The sequence below is a fragment of the Gouania willdenowi genome, chromosome 16, assembly GCF_900634775.1.
Source record: "Gouania willdenowi chromosome 16, fGouWil2.1, whole genome shotgun sequence".
NCBI lineage: Eukaryota > Metazoa > Chordata > Actinopteri > Blenniiformes > Gobiesocidae > Gouania > Gouania willdenowi.
In genome coordinates, this window is record NC_041059.1 from 29637530 (window position 1) to 29662126 (window position 24597).

Consider the following 24597-nt stretch of genomic DNA (forward strand, 5'->3'; position numbering starts at 1 on the left):
ACAAGTAAAGGGTTGCTGTATGTTGTTTTAATGTTCACAAAGCGGTGTAATAACACCGACATCCCTATGAGTGAAGTGGTATAGTCCAGAGTGGCTGAATATTGGTCCTCCGCAGCTTTTCGCTGAGTCGCTTTTATCTGACAACATGGCGAGTGTTCGTGTGGCATCCCGTCTTCTGTCCAAAAAGACCCTTTACAAAAAAAACACAGTAAGTGTCAACATATTTATGTGTACTGATATGTATCTTATCTTTAGTTGTGTTTGTGTGTGTGTGTGCTTTTTTTTCCCAGTTAAAGGCGGACTGTAGCTTTCGTAACCATTGGCTCTGCCTTGTGTAATGTGTTATGTAGTTGAGGGTCTTTCAATGTGACACACTGGAAACATGCTCCTTTCAGCATTCAGTGGAACGATAACGACCTAAACACAGTTTTTTTTAAATTTTAGTTAATTTTGCGTGTTTAAGCACTCATTCCTTAAGTTATAAATGCAATTGCTTCATTGAATTACACTAAACTCACTTGCCCTTGTGGATAATAGAGCTAGCTTGGCTGCTAGCTCTCTCACATAATGCTACATTTAGTATTACTGAAGTTTAAAATAGTCTGCCAACAACATTTTATTTTAATTCAATATTTTAATAATTAGTAATTTACATTAATATTATGTCTTATTAGTAGTATTTATATCAATAGTATGAAATCTACATTTTCTGTATTTTAATAGCAGTTAGCTATCTACTATGATGTAATGTATTGCTGTTATGCAGTCATTTATTTGCCCTCTCATGATAAAAGAGGCATTAAAGCTGTGTTTAACAAGATTATAAATTGCCTGTAAATAATACAAGTATGTATCTTTTAGTAGATTGTAGATGCACACATCAGTTTTGTGCTTCCCACACAGTCTCTGTTGGTGCTTTTGTCTGATTTATTAAGTCCTGTGTTGACTAGACAATAAACTGAACCACAAACAACTTGGTGTGATACCTGGTCTATATATATATATATATATACTCAATAGGACTGTAGATAATCAGTGGTTGCTCACCTCCTACATTGTTCACCCAGATACACCCTTTACCTTTATAGTCTATATATATATATATATATATATATATATATATCACAACAATCTTTTTTATCACTAATGCCTTTTAATATTATTATTATTGTTATTATTTATTTTTAATTTTTATATATACTCCCTGCACACCTAAACAACTGAGACTTTTTTTCTCAAAATGATGACTTTTGAGTCTTTTGACTCACATTTCCATTTGTCTTCCCGAGTAGTGACATCAACGATACGGACTGCTGTTTTTCTTGAGCTAATATTTGGAGCCGATACTACCTTTTCTCCCTCATAAAAAATTAAAATTACACAATGATGAAAACAAATGGTACGAGTCTCAATTTTTAAAAGAAGAACATTTAGTGAAATTAACAAAGGTGAGGTAGAATGACAAAAAGTACAAAATAATTTTACAAATATTAAAACCAGGTGTAAATAATGCGGATCGACAAACGCAGCAGCCTGCATCGGCCATTGCCGATACACGTAAAAAGCACAAAAATCAGCTAAATATATCTGCTGGCCGTTGTATCGATCTATCAAATCCACACATCTGTTGGAAAACACGTGTATTTTTTATACACAAGCTCACATCAGATTTTACAAACTCTCGAGCGTGACCCGAACCCGAATATTTATATCCAAGTTGATGTGATGATACTCCACTAAATTAACTTGGAAGTGAGCAGTAGTCTAGAAAACTAGGCAACCCACGAGTTGATTGTACCTGAAAAAAATTAACCGTCAGTATTAATTGGTTTAGGTTTTTGTTATAGGTCAACGATGAGCATCCTTACCACCAATTTCCACTGGATGCGGCTCCGCTGCGGAACGTCACCGCCTCGTCACCGGAGCTGATAGGTTTCCATTTTAGTCTATGTGTTAATTTCCACCGGGTCCGCTGCGGTGCGTGGCTGCTCCTTCCCAGATGCGGTAGTCCGGTGCCCTGCACCAGATATACGCAGGGCTTCTATTTCTGGCGGATACTGGAGCACAACGCATCAATCAGCACAGAGCAAATGAAGCTAAACAGGAAATTAAGCACGTACTCCGCAATAAAATATTGGGTTACTTTTCAAAATAAAACACTTCAGATTATATTTCAAGTAAATACATCACCAAAACGTCATAATGTGTAAAAACAAATTCACATCCACTATATTGATTTCTCTCATACTGTAACTACACTGTAAACTGCAGCAACTTTGATTTAGTTCATGTTTTACTGGTGCAGTTTTATCTCTTCTCTGTTGGCTGTTGCTAAAAAATGTGTCTATGACAAATCCAGAGTCCAACCTTCTTGTTCTGCTTCGTTAGGATCACTGACCTGTTTGTCTGTTTATTGTTGCGTTCATAACACATACATTTAACCACGTTCTCGCGCGATTATATAAATATCGTGAGAACTGCTCTGTCTCGTGACGTCACAGTCATTCAAACGGAGAGCACTGCGGCGCACGCCAAACGCAACCGGTGTGAATTACCGGACAGCGGTGAAATACCGTATCGGTGCTGTGGCGCAGCGGAGACGTATCCAGTGGAAACCCCGGGTTAGTCTCCTCACAAGCTGAAGTTGATCCTCTGAAAAGCTGCATCTGGCCCTCGTGACCCTTTTAAACATTCTAGTAATATAGTGTTTTCCTTCTTCCCAGGTTCCTGCTGCTGCAGTCCAAGGCTCCAGGAACTTTCATTTCTCCATCTATGGCAAAAAGACAAATGCCAAAGTATCAGATAATGTAAGTTTCATCACAAATGCACATCTGCCTTTATATAGCGTGTACATTGGATCGTGTGCCGGTTGAAGTGATTGGCCGGTGTCTGCACAAACCTTTATACTGTATGTCTAGAAAATGTATCGAAAAAACTTACCCATGGAGTTATTTAAGGGTGTGCCAAAATATTGATACAAAGATATATCGCAAGGTTTCTCCTAGCAGTACGTTATCGATTCACTGGCGCCAAATATCTATATTTATTTTTTAAAATGTATGTTATTTTATTTTTTCCTTTATTACACAAGTTAAGTATAGGGCCCTATAAAGTCCACTTTAACGGCATCGCAGACAGAATCGGCATGAAATGCGTCATTGTGAGGCAAGGAATGTTTTTTTATGGGGAAACGTTTCTGGGGAGCGCTTATTAGGTGTACCGCCCTCCCTCTCCCGTCTTGGCTGCATTAAACACCGCCTAAACTGCCAAAAAACTACGCAAATTATCACTGAGTCCTAAATACAGAGCTGATCAGTGCCTGCTTAACTTTGCTGTGCCTGTAAAACTCCGTCCGTTTCGCATCAAGCGCTTAGGCACAAGCGGCTTCACTCACAACATCTCATCAGAGCTACAGAAGATCCGAGCAGGGCCCTATAAAATCTAGGGATGTAACGATTAATCGTAAGGCAGTTAAAAATCGATTCATAGGTATAACGATTCACATCGATGCTGTGAAAATTGAATCGCAGTACTTTTTTTAACCAGCAGAGGGCGCTACCCAGAAGTGTTGGCGGCGAGCGAAATCTGCTAATACTTTCTTTCTGGCCGCCTTCTACTCTTAAACATATTCATAAATGATTCATTACCCCTTTAGCACCGAAAGAATATCTGTAATATTACGTGAATATCTGTAAAAGTCACGTTTTTCTATTAGCTCTGTCTGCTAGCATAGCATCTCTTCTTCACTGCAAAATATCTGTATTTTTAGTTAAATTGCATTGTTTTGAATAGTTTATCAAGGGATTCTTTTGACAATGAAAAATAGTATAGTATTTTCCCCCAAAAAAATAAAGGAATATTTTTCAGTCATTTATATATAGTCCCATTTTGTAAAATAAATCGCGAGAGAATCGTATCGTGAACCCAGTATCGTGAATCGAATCGTATCGGGAGTTGAGTGAATCGTTACATCCCTAATAAAATCTGTGTTAATCGCGGACGGAATCACGGAATCGACCTATAAAAACGTTTAAACGCGGAAATGGACAAAATAGGCATGAAACGCCGTCCCCGCGGTGCAAAGAATGTTTTTTATGGGGAAATTTTTTCGGGGACTGCTTATTAGTCCTGGCTGCATTAAACTCATCTTAAACCACTGCAAACGCCCTCTAAAACAACGCAAATCACCAAGCTCCGTTCGTGTTTCGTGTAGCGCAGCAGCACTCCGTGAGAACGTGATCAGCTTTAATCATCTTCACCTGCTCAGTGTTAGAACTGTTGTGTCTGGCTAACTAAGAATAACTCAGTCCGTGTTGTCTTCTAGTTCTTTTTATTCCAGCTTTTTGTCCATGTCTCGTAGGTTCACATTCACAGTCAGCAAGCTACCTGAAGTACAACTATTTCAGTGGGAACTTCCGGTTTACAAAATAAAAGTCCGTTGGAGCAACGTTATTAGAATGTTACATTCTAACATCTCATTAGAGCTACAGTAAAATGCATGTTGAATTAATAATAAAAAATAACTAATGAAACATAATAAAAACAATCAAAGTTTATACTTAATTGATTTTTTTTTAATTAAGCAATGAAAAATGTATTTTTTTTCTATTTAGAGAACATTGTTTTGTTTTGTTGTTTTCCTAAAAAAGCTGTTTTGTTTTCTTTTGTGTTTTAACTTCAGTGTATTGCATGGTGTTACTTTCATCCTGACTATGGGGGACAAAAGTAACAAAGTGCAACATAGGGTCAACGTCAAATTACACAGAAGATAGGATAATTTAAATTAGGTTAATTTAAACTAAGCTGATCAGAACTTAATTAATAAACCTGATTCAGTAAATCATTGATCCCTGAGAGGAAATCAGGTGACATTAATACTGTTCTCATACATCTTTATATGACATATAAATAATTAAAAAGGAGAAGTCAGAATAATCCATGTCACTACAACTTATATCCACCTTTTAATTGTGTGTACTTTATTTTTGACATACATTTTTGTTTAATTATGAGGTTTTTTTATTTATTTTGTTTGCTCACAGGAGTTAGTGCACTCTATCCTTCAGAAATATACTGTAATAGATATTGATTGATTTCAGATCTCGACCCAGTATCCAGTTGTGGACCATGAGTTTGATGCTGTGGTGGTAGGAGCTGGAGGAGCTGGACTCAGGGCGGCCTTTGGCCTGTCAGAGGCCGGATTCAACACAGCCTGTGTCACTAAACTTTTCCCCACCAGGTCTCACACTGTTGCTGCACAGGTAGAGCTACCTTTTTTCTTTTTTTTTTGAAGTACTGTTTAGTTGTAAAACTAGTAAACAAAATTGTTTGGAATTTTCTTCACCTCATCTTTGACACTTCTTCACTTCTGTTTAAAGATCATTGATATTTCTGTTATGTCTACCAATGCTCTGGTTCAAAGGGTGGGATCAATGCTGCTCTGGGAAACATGGAGGAGGATGACTGGAGGTGGCATTTCTATGACACAGTGAAGGGATCTGATTGGCTTGGTGACCAGGATGCGATCCATTACATGACTGAGCAGGCTCCTGCAGCAGTAGTGGAGGTAAGCGCTCTCCTACAGACACTTCACTGTTCACGGGACTGCTTAAGTTTGCACATTAATGCAAGGCTCTAACATTTAATCATGTCATGTGTTATATGTTGCATGTATGATTGTGTTAATCTAAGTCAGTAATTATGATACTGTGTTTTGGAATTTCCTTTTTTATTAATTGAGAGTGATTGGCCCAAGCTGAAAAAAGATCTAATGATATGAGGGCTTGTGGTAGTCACCCTTTCACTTGTTTTAAGACCATTACCCTACACTTTTTGAAGTAAACTGGCTTCTTCTTCTCCCCCAGCTCGAGAACTTTGGCATGCCGTTCAGCCGAACTGATGATGGGAAGATTTATCAGAGAGCTTTTGGTGGCCAAAGTCTTAAATATGGAAAAGGTGGCCAGGCTCACCGCTGCTGCTGTGTAGCAGACAGGACTGGACACTCGCTTCTGCATACTCTTTATGGACGGGTAGATATGCACATTTTGTGAATTTCCTCCCACCTAATGCAGTGGCAAACTAGTTTTCCTTTGTGGCATTTTAGTCAAATTAATGTTTTATTTTTGTCTGCTTTCTGCTTAGTCTCTCCGTTACGACACCAGTTATTTTGTGGAGTACTTTGCTTTGGACCTGCTGATGGAGAATGGAGAGTGCAAAGGAGTGATTGCTCTCTGCATGGAAGATGGCTCTATTCACCGCTTCAGAGCTCAGAACACGGTTATTGCCACTGGGTAGGAAACATGACCAGCTGTAAATACGTGTTTAATTAGCAGTATTTGTCACTTTGGTCATTCTGAGTTGTTGGGTTTTTTAACAGTGGTTATGGAAGAACCTATTTCAGCTGCACCTCTGCCCACACCAGCACAGGAGATGGAAACGCAATGGTGACCAGAGCTGGTCTGCCCTGCCAGGATCTGGAGTTTGTTCAGTTCCACCCCACAGGTGAAAAAAATCAGCTTTTTTTTTTTTATCTACTGTTGTATTTACTGGACTGAAATTTTTATCACCAGAAGAAAGACTCAAGCGTTTCTTGGGAATTCTTTGTTCTTACTAATTCTGAAACAGTATGCCACATAGGGCTGCACGATTATGGCCAAAATGATTATCACGATTATTTGGATCAGTATTTTGATCACAACTATGCATCCTGTTAGGATGTTTGTATAATTATTTAACAACTTTTTAACAAACAATATATGAACAGTTTAGCGTGCAAAAGAAAACCTTTAAACAAGAATGGTGACACACACACACACACAACTCTGTTGCACTTTTTACATATAACCTGAAGTCCAGACTAGAGATGCTCATACTTAACCAATACACACGAGCACCCTCCATACCTAAAAACCCCCTAAAACTCCAGTTTTCTAGAGTCCCGCTCACTTCCACATTAAGTTAATGGAGTATTATCATGTCAACTTGTTGCTGAGAGTCAGACAGGTTGTGTCTGTGCCCCAGAGTGCCAACACACATGGAACAACAAGCGCATGCGCATCTGACGCGACTTACATACAGTATTTTGACCCATTCCTCCATGCAGATCTCTTCTAGAGCAGTGTTGTTTTGGGGCTGGGCAACACAGACTTTCAACTCCCTCCAAAGATTTTCTATGGGGTTGAGATCTGGAGACAGGCTAGGCCACTCCAGGACCTTGAAATGCTTCTTACGAAGCCACTCCTTCGTTGCCCGGGCGGTGTGTTTGGGATCATTGTCGTGCTGAAAGACCCAGCCACGTTTCATCTTCAATGCAAAGTTTTCACTCAAAATCTCACGATACATGGCTCCATTCATTATTTCCTTTACATGGATCAGTCCTCCTGGTCCCTTTGCAGAGAAACAGGCCCAAAGCATGATGTTTCCACCCCCATGCTTTACAGTAGGTATGGTGTTCTTTCTCCTCCAAACACAACGAGTTGAGTTTTTACCAAAAAGTTATATTTTGGATTCATCTGACCATATGACATTCAGCCAATCCTCTTCTGGCTTATCCAAATGCTTTCTAGCAAACTTCAGACGGGCCTGGACATGTACTGGCTTAAGCAGGGGTTCACGTCTGGCACTGCAGGATTTGAGTCCCTGGCAGCGTAGTGCGTTACTGATGGTAGCCTTTGTAATGGCATTAATTCAGGTTTTTTTTGTTCACGATTAAAACCTTGGCTCCACTACCTGACCTGTGTTCATATCAAACATTGTTTACAGGGATCTATGGAGCTGGTTGCCTGATCACGGAGGGTTGTCGTGGTGAGGGAGGAATCCTGATCAACAGTGAGGGAGAGCGTTTCATGGAGCGCTATGCTCCCAATGCCAAAGATTTAGCTTCCAGAGACGTGGTGTCCCGCTCAATGACGATCGAGATCAGAGAGGGCAGGTAGGACGAAAGCTGCTTTTTGTTGTTTTTAACCCAACACTGACAAATGCTTCAACTGGTTTCAAACTGTGTCTGTTTCAGGGGTGTTGGTCCGGAGAAGGACCACGTGTACCTGCAGCTTCATCACCTGCCTCCTCAGCAGCTGGCCACAAGACTGCCTGGAATCTCAGAGACGGCCATGATCTTTGCTGGAGTCGATGTCACCAAAGAGCCCATCCCTGTCTTGCCCACTGTTCATTACAACATGGGTGGAGTTCCCACCAACTATAAGGGACAGGTAAAGATTTTATTAACATCTTTGCATGCTTTATGTTTTCCTGAAGGAGATTTCACAATGATAACTTGCCTTCCCCCGTCCCTAACAGGTGATCACATATACTGAAGGTGCGGACAAGGTGGTGCCTGGGCTGTATGCCTGTGGGGAAGCAGCTTGTGCCAGTGTTCATGGAGCCAACAGGCTGGGGGCCAACTCGCTGCTGGATCTGGTGGTGTTTGGCAGAGCCTGTGCACTCACCATTGCCGAAGAGCACAAACCAGGTGAGGAACCATGAAATGAGCTTTAAAATGGTCCACGTGTTAAAAACTAACCAAAGTTTTCAGCAAATAAAAAGATACTCGAGCCTCCTTTCTAATCGGCAATAATTTTTGATTTGATATATTTTATCTTTTGGCATAATCAATAAGTTTAAAGGAGCAAAAAATGAACATTCATTTTAATTTTTTTTAATGCTAATGGGTGATGAAGCGCTCTTAACCAAGGAGAATGAGTCCACACATATTTTGTACTGCTGTTACGGGTACGAACAGCAGTACAGTTCCGCTGATGGTGATGTCAAATGACGCTGGTGCGCGTTCTCGATCGCTTGGAGAAGTGTCCCAATAACCTCGGAAATAAAAAAAAAAAAAAGTATTAGAAGACGACGGCTTGGAGACTGAAAGAAGACAAGCATGGTGGACTAAACTACTGTTTGGTTCTACTGATGTACGCAGAGGCATGTGCACAGGTTTTGCAGTAGACAGTCACATGAATGGCGAGTAAATAAATAACCGTGTCACAGTTGGAGTGCAGATCGGCCCGCATTTTCTCGTTGAGTCCGACCCGACAGTGAAAACCTAATTTATTTCCTCAAAGAAATGACATATGTACATTTGTTTTAGTGGTAAGCATTGATTTTATTAACAAGCGACTGTTAATGTCAACATCAGATCAGCACACAGGTAACAAGTGAAAGTGAAACACAAACAAGAGACAAGCATGAGACCCATCAGATCTATTTACATAATCCATGTGTCAAAGATAAAGATAATCTATGTTTTTGTGCAGTAAAAGGAATGTTTCAACGATGTATTCCTTTAAAATTGTCTTCTGCTCTAGTCTTCTTGTCCTGCAGATCACAGCTCTCATCAGCTGTTGCTGCTACTGCACTCAACACTGTGACTGAACCCGACCACCAGTTCTAAATATCTGTCTGAACTCGACTCGCCCCATGCTGTCAGGTCCCGTCAGGGTTTGGTCGGGCATCCATCCTCTATCCACAGTATCCGCTGTGCTCCGGTGATAAACAAACATTTGATGCGCGTTCCCACAGTGGCTTAGCTGATGGCTGCTGTTACACCAACTCCCGTGGTGTGGTGTTACTATGGAGTCTGATTTTTAGATCCTGCCCTATGCTCCTTTAAGGGTTTTTAATGTCTTAGGTTTAAGTTTCATAATATGTCATAGCTACATAATATGTAATGATTACCTTACTACATCAGCATTATCTGGATTTGGAAGAGATTGTTGCAGTGTAGATATTTGCAACTTCACTCAAAGTTTGGTCAGCATCTTAATGAGCAACTAAGCTCTTTCTGCTGACCAGCCACTAAGGGGGAAATTCAAAAATGCCTTTTATTATGGGCGTTACTAGGGATGTAACGATTCACTCAACTCCCGATACGATTCGATTCACTATACTGGGTTCACGATACGATTTTCTCACGATTTATTTTACAAAATGGGAATGTTGACAAATGACTGAAAAATATTCCTTTATTTTTTTGGGGAAAATACTATACTATTTTCCTTCATTCAAAATGATGCAATTTAACTAAAAATAAATCTTGAATGAAATAAATAAAGGAATAATACAAATGAAGAAGCCTATTAATTTAAATTCTGGTTCTATAATAAACAATTAAAAACTGCATAATAGTTCTTTTTCTTTTTAAAAGTGCAACTGAAAATGTATTTTGTGCCTTAACAATTGGACTTTAAAAAAAAAAAAAAAAACCTGTCATTTTACTGTATTTACGTCAGATATTTGTTTAGACCAGCAGAGGGCGCTGGTAACCCAGTGGTCGGTTGGCATGTAGTTATTCCACCAGTGAAGAAGAGAAGCTATGCTAGCAGACAGAGTTAATAGAAAAACCTGAGTTTTACAGATATTCACGTAATATTACAGATATTCTTTCGGTGCTAAAGGAGTAAAGAATCATTTATGAGCATGTTTAACAGTAAATGGCGGCCAGAAAGAAAATAGTAGCAGATTCCGCCCGTCACGTCCGCTTCTGGAAGGATTAATATATAGCGCCCTCTGCTGGTTAAAAAAAGTACTGCGATTCAATTTTTAGAGCATCGATGTGAACCGTGGTACCTATGAATCGATTTTTAACTGCCTTACGATTAATCGTTACATCCCTAAGTGTTACTGCTGTAATAGTAAGGCATGCCCAGTCAGGCTGCACAGCACTGCTGTCTTCTCAACTACTACATACAATATACAGCCCATAAGCACACAGCACACACAGCCCCACAGATGCTATATCACTCACAAACAGCCCCTGCTCTACTCATGCCATTAGCCTCAGAACACTGCCTCACACACAGCAGCGAGACGTACACGCACACACGCAGACAGACGGGGATACACACGTGTCTGTACATACACACATAGTTTGATGAACTCGCTGATTAGAACACAATCTGCTCTTTATAGAAGCACAGAATCAAAAACATCACCGCTGGAATGCACAGAGCCTGGAGTTCTGCATTGAGGCTGTCAATCATTGCTCACTGAAGGCTGTGATAGGAGGAAAACTAGTCCCTCCTCCCAGCTTTTATCGGAGGAGCGTAGCCAACAGTGAAAGTTAGTGATGCCCGATAATCCAAATAATCTATCTAAGCCAGTAGCAAAATTAAATTGGAATATTTGGCGTTCAACGCATAGAGACCAGTATATCTGACATTTTACTACTAAATACGAAAAATTTAAATACTTTTACTAAAATGTTAAAAGTTGGACGAGGATCAATCAACAGCACTACTTAATACCCAAATACGTTTGTATTCAACAAATTTAGTTTTTAGGTTTAGTTACTCTAGAAAAAAACTGCACTGACTTCAGATCAGCTGAAGAACAGTAGCAGCAACATGGCTGAGCAGCTGCATTCAAACATGCAGCAGCAGGCGCAATGCAACGTGCTGCATGGCAATTTTTAAAACATTTCAATTGTTGTGTAGCTTGGGGCCCCTTGTACAAAATGTACGTGCGCCCAAAAACGTGTGTACGTCAAAATCCACGGCAAAATCCTGATGTTCAGAAACTGGAGTGGGCGTGGAAATGTGCTGTCTTTCACGTCAAGTCGTGAGGTCCGCGGGGTTTAAAAAGTATTAAAAGTTGATAAATCAATTGTGGGTAAATTAAGGCCATTAAAAAGTTTTAATCGCGATTTTATGAGGTATTAAATTTGATTGGTATTCAAGCTTTGACTCGGTTGCGTACTCGGAGCTAGATTTCCTCGGGACCGCACGCATATGGGTGCAAAGTCACGGGACAGCAGGTGTTCTGGCGCTAAAACAGACGAGAAGAAAACAAAAATGGGGGGAAGACTGTTGTTGGCCGCAGACAGCAGCAACTGTCGTTGACATCTTTCTGTGGTCCACACGACCCCCTGGTAATTTGACAGGTGAGCTAGCCAACACAGCTACGAACGCAACCTCTGCTTCATTGTCTGCTGACATAAGGGTGGCTATGGGCGGCACGCCAATGCTGCGTACAGAGGTCATCTAGTGTCTCAACACAGCGGTAAATCACCACTCAAGGCATTTCTGATATTTTTAAGTCGATGTTTCTGTTCCGGATTTGGACATTGCTGACGTTCACCTGTGGCAAGGACAAAACTGGATACGTCATAAGATTCGGGTTAGCACCGTACTTTAAGCAGGAAAGACGGAAGACCTCCAGCCCCTGGGACACGGGACATGCTAAAGGAGCTAATGTGAAAAGAGCTAATGCTTAAAGAGCTAAGTACACACAGGTTACACTGCTGTGTGTGCGTGCGTGAGGAGAGTTGGTTTTAAAATTTAACAAGCATTTACGGTGCAATTTTATGTTTGAAACGTGCTACATAGATACATTTGATTTGAATCCCTGTGTATTTCATAAACAAACAAAAGAAATTCAAGGCTTAATGTCAGAAATTAGCTGACTGCCATGTCAATTCACAGGAGTGTGTTGCAAAACTGAATGTGAGGCAGCTTGTCTCTGTCGGTATGGGATGGTCCCAATGTTTATTTGCCGAATTTGTCAAAGAGCTGATGGACACAGAAAAGCTGATGGAAAGCAAATCACACAATCTCTGGCACATGTCCTAAATTTTGATCTGTTGTAATAAGTTTGTTTTCTGCCAGTTGGCCTTGAATAACTGTTGTTGCTTGTTGTGATCTGAGGGGAATGTTTATAAACTAGAGGTTGACCGATATATGGACTATTTTCAATATCAGCCATCGACCAAGAAGAAGAAACACTTAAATATAGGGAGGATATAAAAAGAGAGGACAGTGTTACACCTAGTTGATTATTTTAAAGTGAGAGTGAGATGTGATGTTGTAGTTGTGCATATTGTGACAAGTGTGAAGCTTAGGTATAACGGTGGTGGCTATGAACAGAGGGAAGGAGTGGGCTGTTATACCTAAAACAGGTATTTAGTTTAAACCGACTACTTGCAATTGTATATTGTTGTGCTTTACTGCTACTTACCCATCCTGTACTTTTTGTTTTACTTGGTTGTCTACGGGTATATTTAAAGTTCAATAAATGTTAAGAGTTCTATTGGTGTATTTAATTTAATTTCTTTTATATACATTTATATCATATGAGTGTTTCAGTTGTCTTTAAAAAAAGAAGTATATCGGCTGAATTTTTTTTTTTTTTTAAATGAGGCCCCTGGAGCCTGTTAGTCATCCAATGAGTGCTGCCTTGTCTGTGTTGCATGCTCTGTGTGTCTCCAAGGCAACAGCAATTTGACATTTGTCAATATCTCGTATTTTCTAGATATTTTTGCATTAGCTTTTCAATCTCTCTGAAAGCTGTCAGAGTTTGTGGCCTACCATATATGTTATTATTGTTAGCTTTAGTTAAAGTATTTGAACATTATTTTGTATTAACTCTATTTTTTACTAATCATCTTGTGGTCTCATATTTTTCCTTCTCATTTGTTGTTACTCGTTAGGAGAGAAACTGTCTCCACTGCAGCCCAGTGCAGGTGAAGCGTCTGTAGCCAACCTGGACAAGCTGAGGTTTGCCAACGGCAGCATGAGAACCTCTGAGATCAGACTCAACATGCAGAAGGTACGAAGCCACAAATAAGAAACGAGCCCAATGTGAGATATGTCGTGTCTCACCTTTCTATCGTCCTGCTCTCAGACCATGCAGACCCATGCTGCCGTGTTCAGGACAGGCTCTGTTCTAAAGGAGGGATGTGATAAGATGGACGACATTTACCAAACCATGGATGACCTCAAGACCTTTGACAGAGGTACTCTATTACTTTTCTCACTTCCCTCCATGCTACCTCTTACTCTGTGACATTAAACTGTTACACATCAACCATCATTCCATGTTTCTTCACTCTCTGCCTTCCAGGCATTGTTTGGAACACAGACTTGGTGGAAACTCTGGAGCTGCAGAACTTGATGCTAAATGCTGTTCAGACCATCAACTCTGCTGAGCAGAGAAAGGAGAGCAGAGGAGCTCATGCTAGAGAGGACTTTAAGGTGGGTAGCCTCCCCTCCTGTTAATTCAAACACACACACCATGGCCTTCAATGCCAAACAATACTAATCAGACCTAGGATGTGATGGAGTATTGCTCATATCATTTAGGTCAGTTGGTGTCGCTTAGTGTGCATCGGGTAGAATGCAATGAACAGGTTGGATGAATAATATAGAATAGAATTCTTTTATTGTCATTATACACAAGGTACAGCACAAATAAGAGACAACTCTTGTGGTGCTAGGTACAGAGAAAAATAAAAAGAAAGTCAAATTAGTGTATTTACAAGAGGAGCCACTAAGACAATAAATAAACAAATAAACAGTGAGAACAATGAGGATAAATGTATTGCACAGTTACAAATTCAGATCCCATAAATCACCAATATAACAGAAATAAACATACATAATTTGGGCTTCCAGCTCATAAAACCCACAAAAACAGGAATTCAAAAAATTAGAATACTGTGAAGAAATCACCATTTACTTTGCAGAAAAAAAGAGGAGAAGAACTGGACTGTTGGCCAGTGGTCCAAGGTCCTCTTTTTTGATGAAAGTAAAGTGCGCCATTCATCTGGGAATCAAGGTCCAAGGGTTTGGAGGAAGACGTGTGAGGAACAGAACCCAAGCTGCTTGAAGTCCAGTGTGAAATATCCACAGTCAGTCATGATTTGGGGTGCAATGTTCTGTTCCTCGCTCGTCTTCCTCCAAACCCTTGGTCCTTGATTCCCCAATGAAAGGAACACTTTCTGTATATGGAAAAAGCCTAATATACACAGTATTGACAATAACACAACACGTGGCTTACTTGACTAATGCACACATGAGTAACAGGAACAACATTAAGAACACTAAGATATTCCCAGAACAGGGGAGAAACCACCCACCTGTATAGAACTCAGGTCTATGCAGGAAACACCATGCAACTTATTAACTGTTCACAAAACACACCCCAACTGAACAAAGTACACACGGCCCCTTTCCTCAGAACAGAGGATGTGGAACAAAAATGTCCCTAAAATGAACCAAATTTCTTCCCCTGTTGGATATTTATTTTTTTGTTTTTTCCTACCACTTAAGAGGTCCAACTAAAAACCTTTTGAATAATGGGTGTAAGGCTCTCCCCTCGACTCTTTTCCCAATCAAACTCTTGCTTATATGACCGTCTATAGCAGGGGTGCCCACATGTATTTCATTGAAAGGCCAAATATCAATTGCAGTGGAGGGCCGTGAGCCAAAACTAAACATTAATGTTCCAGTGCATGAAATTAAATATGACAATAACATAACTGTGCAAAATAAACACTTAAAGTAGTTTTGAAATTGAACAACACTTTTTTTATTGTTTCATGGCATAAAATTATGAAACATCTAAATGTTTTCAAATACATTTAGTGCAAATTGGACACAACATACCCCACACATATGATCAAAATACTACATTTTACCTGCCTTGAAAAATCCTTTAAAACTTGAGAAAAATAATGTAATTGGACATCAGCATTATTATTATTATTATTATTATTATTATTATTATTATTAATAATAATAATAATAATAATTAATAAATATTTTTTTAATATAGTGCTTTTAAAAAAAACTGACACTTTACAGGAAACTTTAGATTTTTTCTTAAACACTGTACTGTATTACATGTTTTTGTATATTTTTCAAAAATATATATAAAAAAACAAAAAACTATTTGAAATATGGGCAGCAGGCCAACTTTGGCCTGCCGGCCCCAAATTGGACGGCCAGGCTCTATAGTATTTGAAAGAAAAAAAGTAGGATGTCCCAATACAACTTTTTTATTTCCAATATGATACCAATATTGCAGCCTTGCGTATCGGCCGATATTGATATTAAACTGTTATCAGCATAAAAAAAACAAACCAATTGGTTACATAATTTTAACCTTCAACATAATATCTACAGTATTCTACAATTTAATAAAATCAAATAAAAATGAATTTAAAAAAAAAATTCTGGAAAAATCCGGAAATTTGAATTCGATATCCGATATTTGTTGTCAGGCTGCTATCGGCCCAATATCAATATCGGATCGGGACAACCCTAGAAAAAAATAATTCCTGTGTCATCAAACCATTAAAGCTTCTGTAGTGACATTTTAAAATAATGGGTTAGCGTCAGGTAAACTGCTAAATTCAATGGTTTTTAAGCTGCTCAATGATGTTCTTGTGCTTTACTGCTTTGCAATGACCAGCCACTAAAGAGTAAAGGTTTGTTGCTGTAGGACACCAGTGTGGGACACAGGTGATGTGTGTGTTTCTGTTTGTTTTAGGATCGTATTGATGAGTACGACTACTCCAAGTCTCTGACGGGTCAGGAGAAGAAACCGTTTGAGCAGCACTGGAGAAAACACACAATGTCCTACGTCGACCCAAAGACTGGAAAGGTACAGCCATCTGTGTGTTGTTTATCCACCCAACAGCTACATTCTGCCTGCTGACACTTCAAATCAGGATTAGATTAGATTAGATGGACTTTATTAATCCGTCAGGGAAATTACATTTCCAGCAATATTACAGAAAGAAAAGAAAAGCAACACATTGGGTTAAAATAACATATAAATACAGAATATAGAGAATATACGAGAAGAAACCAGAATGTACAGAAACAAATAGTAAATAAACAAGCAAGGTTGGTTTCTCATTTATTGACTACCTTGTTAAACATCCTAATCAATTAACATTTTGGTATTAATATCTTTGATATACCCCTAAATTGAAACTGTTTTCCAAATGAAGAGAACTAATGGGTAAACTTGATATGAAACATTTTAATAAAGGTTTACTGCATATGCCTATGTGTAATCCATAGAACTGTCACATGGCTCCTAAGTTTTGCATTTAATTTCATTGTAAATTACAGTTTTTACCACGTCATCTATCTGAACTTAATTACATATCAATTACCATCACAACTAGGGATGTAACGATTCACTCAACTCCCAATACGATTCGATTCACGATACTAGGTTCACGATACGATTCTCTCACGATTTATTTTACAAAATGAGACTGTAGACAAATTTTTTTTTTGGGAAAAAAACTAGAAAATACTGTACTATTTTCCTTTTATTTTTCATTGTCAAAAGAATTCCTTGATAAATAATTCAAAACAATGCAATTTAACTAAAAATAAATCTTGAATGAAATAAATAAAGGAATAATACAAATGAAAATGAAGCCTATTAATTTAAATTCTGGTTCTATAATAAACAATGTAAAACTGCATAATAGTTCTTTTTCTTTTAAAAGTGCAACTGAAAATGTATTTTGTGCCTTAACAATTGGACTTTAAAAAAAAAAAAAAAAAAAACCTGATTGCACTGATTTACGTCATATTTGTTTGGACCAGCAGAGGGCGCTGGTAACACAGTGGTCGGTTGGCATGCAGATATCTTGCAGTGAAGAAGAGAAGCTATGCTAGCAGACAGAGCTAATAGAATAATGTGACTTTTACAGATATTCAAGTAATATTACAGATAGTCTTTCGGTGCTAAAGGGGTAATGAATCATTTATTAACATATTTAAGAGTAGAAGGCGGCCAGAAAGAAAGTATTAGCAGACTCCGCCCGCCGCCTACACTTGTGGATAGCGCAGTACTTTAAAAAAAGTACCTCGATTCAATTTTCAGAAAATCGATATCAACCGTGATACCTATGAATCGATTTTTAACTGCCTTACGATTAATCGTTACATTCCTAATCACAACAGTAATATACTTTTTTCAATTACAATTTCATTTATAATTATGTCACGATTGTAATTAATGAGACAATTATAATTGTAATTGACCCCAACCCAGACTGCAATAGAACTTAAAGCTTGTCTTTACGAATGCAACAATTTACCATTAGCCCTTAATTTAGGGCTGTACGATTATGGCCAAAATGATGATCACAATTATTTTAATCAATATTATAATCACTATTATTTATCATGTTAGAGTAAATAAATCTGTTATATTACACTACCAACAATATGTGTACAGTTTACAGTGCAAAATGAAGTTTTAAATAAGAATCATACTTAAAAAAAATGATTGAAAAGAAATTAACCCAATAATTAAAAATGTACCAAAGGCTAATGACATACATTAATACAGAGCCCATATTATAAATGTAAATATTGCAGACGATCAGATCTATTTAATCATTGCAGCCAAAATGTTGATCATAGGGCTGGGCAAAAAATCGATTTAACGAATTTGTAGACAAAAACGATTTTCAGTTTGCAAATTCAAGTTTGTTTGTTTTTTTTCCTACCACAGTTTTTTTTGGACTTTTTTGCATTCCGTCCTTGTGGGTTACCGTAACGTGATGTGAGCCAGCCTCCTCTTTTTTTACGTGTTTACCCTTTGAGTAGGCTATATGTGTGCCACAGGCATGTTTAATGATTTATTCACACTATGCTGAGATGCTAAGGGAAGAGTTTTTTTTGTTTTTTAATTGTAATGTTATATGTTATAAAATATGTAGTTATCTGATTTCTTAATCAGAAAATTTAAGCTACTGTGAAGGCGCTGTTGTACTTTTGTTTAAACCTGAGTTAAAGCTTGAAATAGTTGAATGACAGAGCCTCATTTACTTTTTATTTTGGGATTGTTCTATGCATTTTAACTCTTGAGGACAATCACAGCAATAAAGTTGTATTTTTGACTATATATCTGATGTCTGCAGTCATTTTTAAGTGCATTGAAAAAAAAATGATCAAAAATCTAGTTGAAACTCGAATTTTGCTTTTTTTTTTTAGCCAAAATCGTCCAGCCCTACTCGATCACAATTAAAATTTGATATTATATAGCCCTATCTTAATTCCATGATGTCTTTGAGGGAACATGAATAAATAATGAATACAGAATATACTTTTATTAATTACCTTTACAAATCCAGCATTTGACAGTAAGTATTTTCAGCTCTATTGCAAAGTCTAAAAATTGTAGCAGGTGCACGTTTGGCTAGTTTTTAATGCTGACCAGTGATTAGCTCCTCCCTCTGACCCCCACAGGTGACCCTGGAGTACCGGCCCGTCATCGACAGCTCTCTGGATGAGCAGGACTGTGCTCCTGTTCCTCCTGCCATCAGATCCTACTAAAGTCACCTGATCCTGATGCTGATCCATTTAAAGAGTGTCTTTCTCTGTTTGATAGACCACATTTTGAGGAAAAAATCCGGTTCTGTTGCACATTTGTATCCAATCAGAATTGTTCATCACAGCCCAGTAGATTCAGCTTTGCCCCCATGCATCCCTGCCTCTGCCTGTCTTTCTTCTGCTTTGATTGAATTAGCTTTTAATAGACTTGATCAGGGCTGCTGTGATGTTCCACTCTGTGTGAGTGTGTCCTGTATATATTTGTCCTTACATTTTAAACATGTGGGACATTCTGCCTTCAGACATTAAAAAGCTGATGTGTGTTCCATCATTACAGCTTTGGCTTCTGCTCATCATCATATTAATGCTTCATAAATGCTTCTGTAACTGAGTGAAGAGACGATGGGGATCTGAAACGTGTGGTAGGAAAGTGTAAATATTGCATAAATGTACAATAAACATGGTGAGTGATACTATAAGTGTAAGGTGATGATGTATGAGTTGGCCACTGCTCACGCTCAGTAGCCTTTGTTCTAGGATAATCTGTGTTAGATCTTTAACTCTGTTCTCTAAATATAACGGCTTTATTGAGCTTGATGCAGGTGTTCACTTTGTGTTTTTATCATCAAACACTTGTACTTTACTAAAGTGTGTGAACCTATGAAGAGGTATCAGACTAGTAATAAAGTATATGTAATGTTCCACTGAGGACTGATCAGCAGTGAAAAACACGAGTCACTAAATGTTGTCATCTTATAAACCATCTGAATGTCCTCACATTACTGTCTTTTAAAGAAAAATTGGGTTGTTTCTTTGAAATGGCAAATTCATCCACTGCAACTTTGTGATGAAATAGTTATTTAATTTATTTACCTGTTTGGGGAGAAAAAACGGTTCTTTCTTTGGGTTTTTGTGATTTGTGCTTGTTTTCATATGTTTAATAAAAGGCAGGCTATGCATAGGAAGCTCCTGGTGTGTTTCTGTCATGACATGGATAACTATATATATATATACAGTATATATATATGGCTGATAACTAAAGGGATTTAATTATAAGTACAAATTCTCAAACTAAAACAGTGGTTCTCAAACTTTTTTGGATTAAGTACCCCTTTCTAATTCTTTTGAATGCAAATAGTTACTGTATGTACTACATTTTACTCAGAATACTATGACACATTTCAAAGAATCTCATTCTGTGAATAACAAGAATGAAAAGGTATTTAGTGCTTCCTGAATATATCTTTCTATAGTTTTTTATCATTTATGGTCGTCTCCCTCCTGATGTGGGACCAAGACTGATCCTTGTAGTTTCAGTTCACGCTCTTTCATTATTTTATTGTTGTTTGTTCTTTTTATTATTCAGTATATTTTTCTGTTATTTTTTTGTGTTATTGGTATTGTTTACATTATTATATCTCAATGTGTGTTTTTGGTGTTTCTCTGTTATTTTTGTTTATTTTGTGGTGATATTTTGTTTATTTTTCTCTTTGTTGTAGTTTTGTGTGTTGCTGGTAATGGTAAGTATTTTTCTCTCTCAGTGTGTGTGCTTTTGGTGTCATTTTGTGTATTTATGTTGTTTGTCTGATCGTTTTATGATTCAATATGTTTTTCTCCTATTTTGTGTGGGATTTTTTTGTTGTTTTGTTTGTTGCTGGTAATATTCAGTGTGATAATCATTTTTAACTGAAAATAAACATTAAAAAATGCTTTTATTTCTTCATTTTTCTCTCTCAAGTACCCCCTGTAGTGCCTACGCGTACCCCCATTTGAGAAACACTCAACTAAAACATTCCCTCATAATTCCAGATATAAATACAATAATCATATTTGTTAAGTGGCTGAAAATATGGATACAACTGTGACACGTTCTGCATTAAGGACAAAATACATTGTAATTTATTATAATATATGTTATTTATGAATATAATGTCTTCCGCTGGAGGGCGCCACAATCCCAACAGAGCATCAACTCAGTTTCACAATAAGTAAAATATCTAATTATGACTTTTTATCTCATGATTATGACTTTCTATCCTAAAACTATTACTTTTTTCCTCATAATTATGACTTTCTATCTCATAATTATGGCTTTCTTATAATTATGACTTTTTATCTCATGATTATGACTTGCTATCCTAAAATTATGACTTTTTTCCTCATAATTATGACTTTCTATCTTATAACTATGACTTTCTAACTCATAATTATGACTTTCCTTGGTGATTTTTTTGTTCTTTTTTTGTGGCGGAAATGGGTTTCCATAGGATGGTGAAAACCACAGAACTGTGGTTCCTTTACTGCTTTAGGAGGCACGTGTTTGTTAGAAGTGAGAAAACTGAAAGGAAAACCTCAGCTTTTCTAAATCATGCCTTTTGTAGTGGAACAAGAATGTAAGTGGATTATACACTAAATGAACTGTCTAAATATTTCACTGGCTAATTAATTGAAGCTATGATAATACTCAAAGTTACTGTCAAAAGATAATGACATTTGTGAACAAACAAGGTGTACATATATTAGGGCTGGGCAACATATCGTGATTCAAGATATATCAAGTTTTCTATTTTGGCCTTAAAGAAAAAGAAAATACTGCTTATATTGAGATATATCTATATTTTTGTTTAACTTGTTTTTATTTAATTTTATACAATCAGTACAAATCACATCATACAAGTATTTAATATTATTTATACAGTACAGTTAGACTGTGTCATTCACAATTTTTCTATATTTATAAGATGAATATTTTGTATTAAAATACTCGTTTTAGGAGTCGCTGCTTTTGTTACTTCTCACGGTTAGATGGATTACTGAGTGCGTTCTCACCCAGACCTTCCCCTAAACAAGCCACACTACAGAACTCACTCACACGTGCTGTCCCTTAAAGGAGAAAAAGACAAAAGTGGCACATATTGTGCAGCTGTTTGTTAATAAATGAGCCTGTGTGCATTTTACATCAGCAAATTTAACCCAGAATTGTCTTTCTGACCTTATTGAGTTAAAAAAGTTAATATCATATATCGCCATTTTGAGTAAAAATATCGAGATAAGAGTTTTGGTCCATATCGCCCAGCCCTATTACATCTACAATTCACATTCACATTTACATTTACAATACTTTGCAAATTTACATTTACAAATCATATTAATATTTGTGGATTTTCTCCCTTTGGATACAAACCTGACAAGGAAAAAACATTTGTTCATTTTGAGAGGAAGCTTCTGCATTTGTTGGTTAAATCACAACAGCATTTGTTACTGGAGCTCTTGGTATTGATTTACAGGAAATACAGGAAATAGGCTCTTGTTGCATTACTCAGCATGTCTTGCATCATTTTTTGGTCATCTTAGAGCAGATGTTCTATGTTCTTGATGATAGCTTGTTTAAAGACAAAAAAAAAAAAAAAAACAACAGGCCAGAGAAGGAAAAAATCTACTTCCAACAAAACGTATCAACATTTTGAGCAAGATAAAGAAGGAAAAACAGGAATAAATATGTAGCAAATGTTTGTACAGAAGGATTTAATCAGCACTGTGTGACCAATGGGGCCCAAAGGGAGTTTAGATGCCTGGGCCCTAACTCACCCCACCACTGGGACACAAAAAAAAAAAGTCTGTAGAACTATTTACATAAAAAAAAAATAAATAAAAAAAAATGTACATTAGTTGCACATATTAAAGTCATGTTTACTAAAAATGTTCAACTTTAACAAAAATTATACTGTATATGTTACACCAACATGACTTTTTTTATTTACAGTGCATTAAATCACCCTCTGTTAAATTAGTAATAAAAATTCTTTAATATTAAGAGTATTCTTTATTTGTTCCGCAGTGGGGACATTTACTGACATGTTAATAAGAAAGACAACAGAAGGCAACACGCAGAAAAATAGAATAAAATAAACAATACAATAATAGAAGCTCTTTTATAAATATAAATATAAATAGAAAAAAGTATATAAAAAGAATAAAGGATACAGGGATATACATATTAACAGGCAGGGGAAAGGAGATATTATAAATACATATTTACAGACAGTGCAATGTCCTAGACTGTTTTATTGTAAAGTCGTAAAGCGGTGGGAATTAATATATTTAAGTATGTAAGTATATTTATTTATATTATGACTTTAATTTAAGCTTTTTAAAGTTAAAGTGGTACGAAATTATTGTATAACATGCATTTAACTTGAAAACTATGAATAGTATTAACTAATGTAATGTAAGTATAGATACAGTAGTTTGGTTGAATAAAAAAATAAATGAATAAATCAAACGTTAATAGATAAATAAAGAAATCAAATAAAAATAACTTCAAACTGAAATAGTGGTTTCCCAGTGCTAGCCTCCCAGCTAGCACTGGGAAACCACTGGGCAGAGACCAGAGACTCTTCTAATGGTTAATAGGATCAGGTTAATAATGAATGATACAGCACATCTAGTAACACAGGGAAAAAGCAACATGCACACAAAGAGAGGAACAACATTCAGGAAATGGAGCCATTAAACCAGGGGTTTTCAACCTTGGAGCCATGACCCCATGTGGGGTCGCCTGAAATTAAAATGGGGTCGCCAGAAATGTCTAGTAATTGATACAAAGATACTAAGGGTGTAACAATACATGTATTTGTATTGAACCGTTTCAGTACAGGACGTTTGGGTTGTGTTTACTTTCACCTGCAGCTACATGTGCAGCCCGTGTACGTTATGGCTAAGGCTAGTGAGAAACCAGAGCTGGAGGACCCTCCCCTGTCGCTAAAGACTCCTGCTTGGGAACACTTTGGCTTTCGGCTGAAATACTGCAACGGAGAAAGACAAGTGGATAAAACGAGGTCAGTGTGCCGACATTGTTCAGCCGAGATCGGGTATGTTTCCAGGAACACAACGAACACGCTGACTCACTTAAAACGACACCACCCGAGTGTGAACATCACTGTGACAAGAAAGGAAACATCCTCAGTGCAAACAACAAGTCTTTATAGCAGCATATAAGAGCTGTTAACAATATTTTTTTAATAATATTTTATGTATTTTTGTTCGAGAATATTATTATTACCAGGCAGCACTTTACAACAGTATTTCCTTAAAAAAAAAAAAAAAAATATATATATATATATATATATATATATATATTTTTTTTTTTATTTTTTTTTTTTTATTTATTTTGATATTCTGTATAATATTAAATACATTGTTGGTTTACTAAAGTTTCGAATGAACAAGCATATTTGTGTTTTCATTTGTATCTACTAACAGTTCTTCACTTACTGCAGACAATGTGGACAAGTACATTTTTCTGGCCAAAAATATGAAGGTCTAAACCAAGGGCTACATGCTGTGCTGTACTTTTTGTTTGTTAAAAGCTTATTTCTATAATATTTAACGTATTTTTTGTTTGAGAATATTATTACCAGGCAGCACTTTACAAGTATTGTATGTTTTTAACTTTATTTTCATATTCTGTATAATGTTAAATACATTGTTGGTTTACTAAAGTTTCGAATAAACA

General features: G+C 37.1%; 1 protein-coding gene across 1 annotated transcript; it reads left to right on the forward strand.

Moving 5' to 3' along the window:
- Positions 1–83: 83 nt before the first annotated feature.
- On the forward strand, positions 84–20043 carry LOC114477820 (succinate dehydrogenase [ubiquinone] flavoprotein subunit, mitochondrial). Its single transcript, XM_028470441.1, has 15 exons — positions 84–208; positions 2724–2807; positions 5100–5261; positions 5423–5566; positions 5865–6029; positions 6142–6290; positions 6377–6501; positions 7762–7930; positions 8012–8207; positions 8296–8467; positions 13424–13542; positions 13618–13729; positions 13837–13967; positions 16267–16380; positions 18999–20043. The coding sequence occupies exons 1-15, from the start codon at positions 146–148 to the stop codon at positions 19083–19085; spliced, it is 1992 nt and encodes a 663-aa protein (XP_028326242.1). The 5' UTR covers positions 84–145; the 3' UTR covers positions 19086–20043.
- Positions 20044–24597: the final 4554 nt, after the last annotated feature.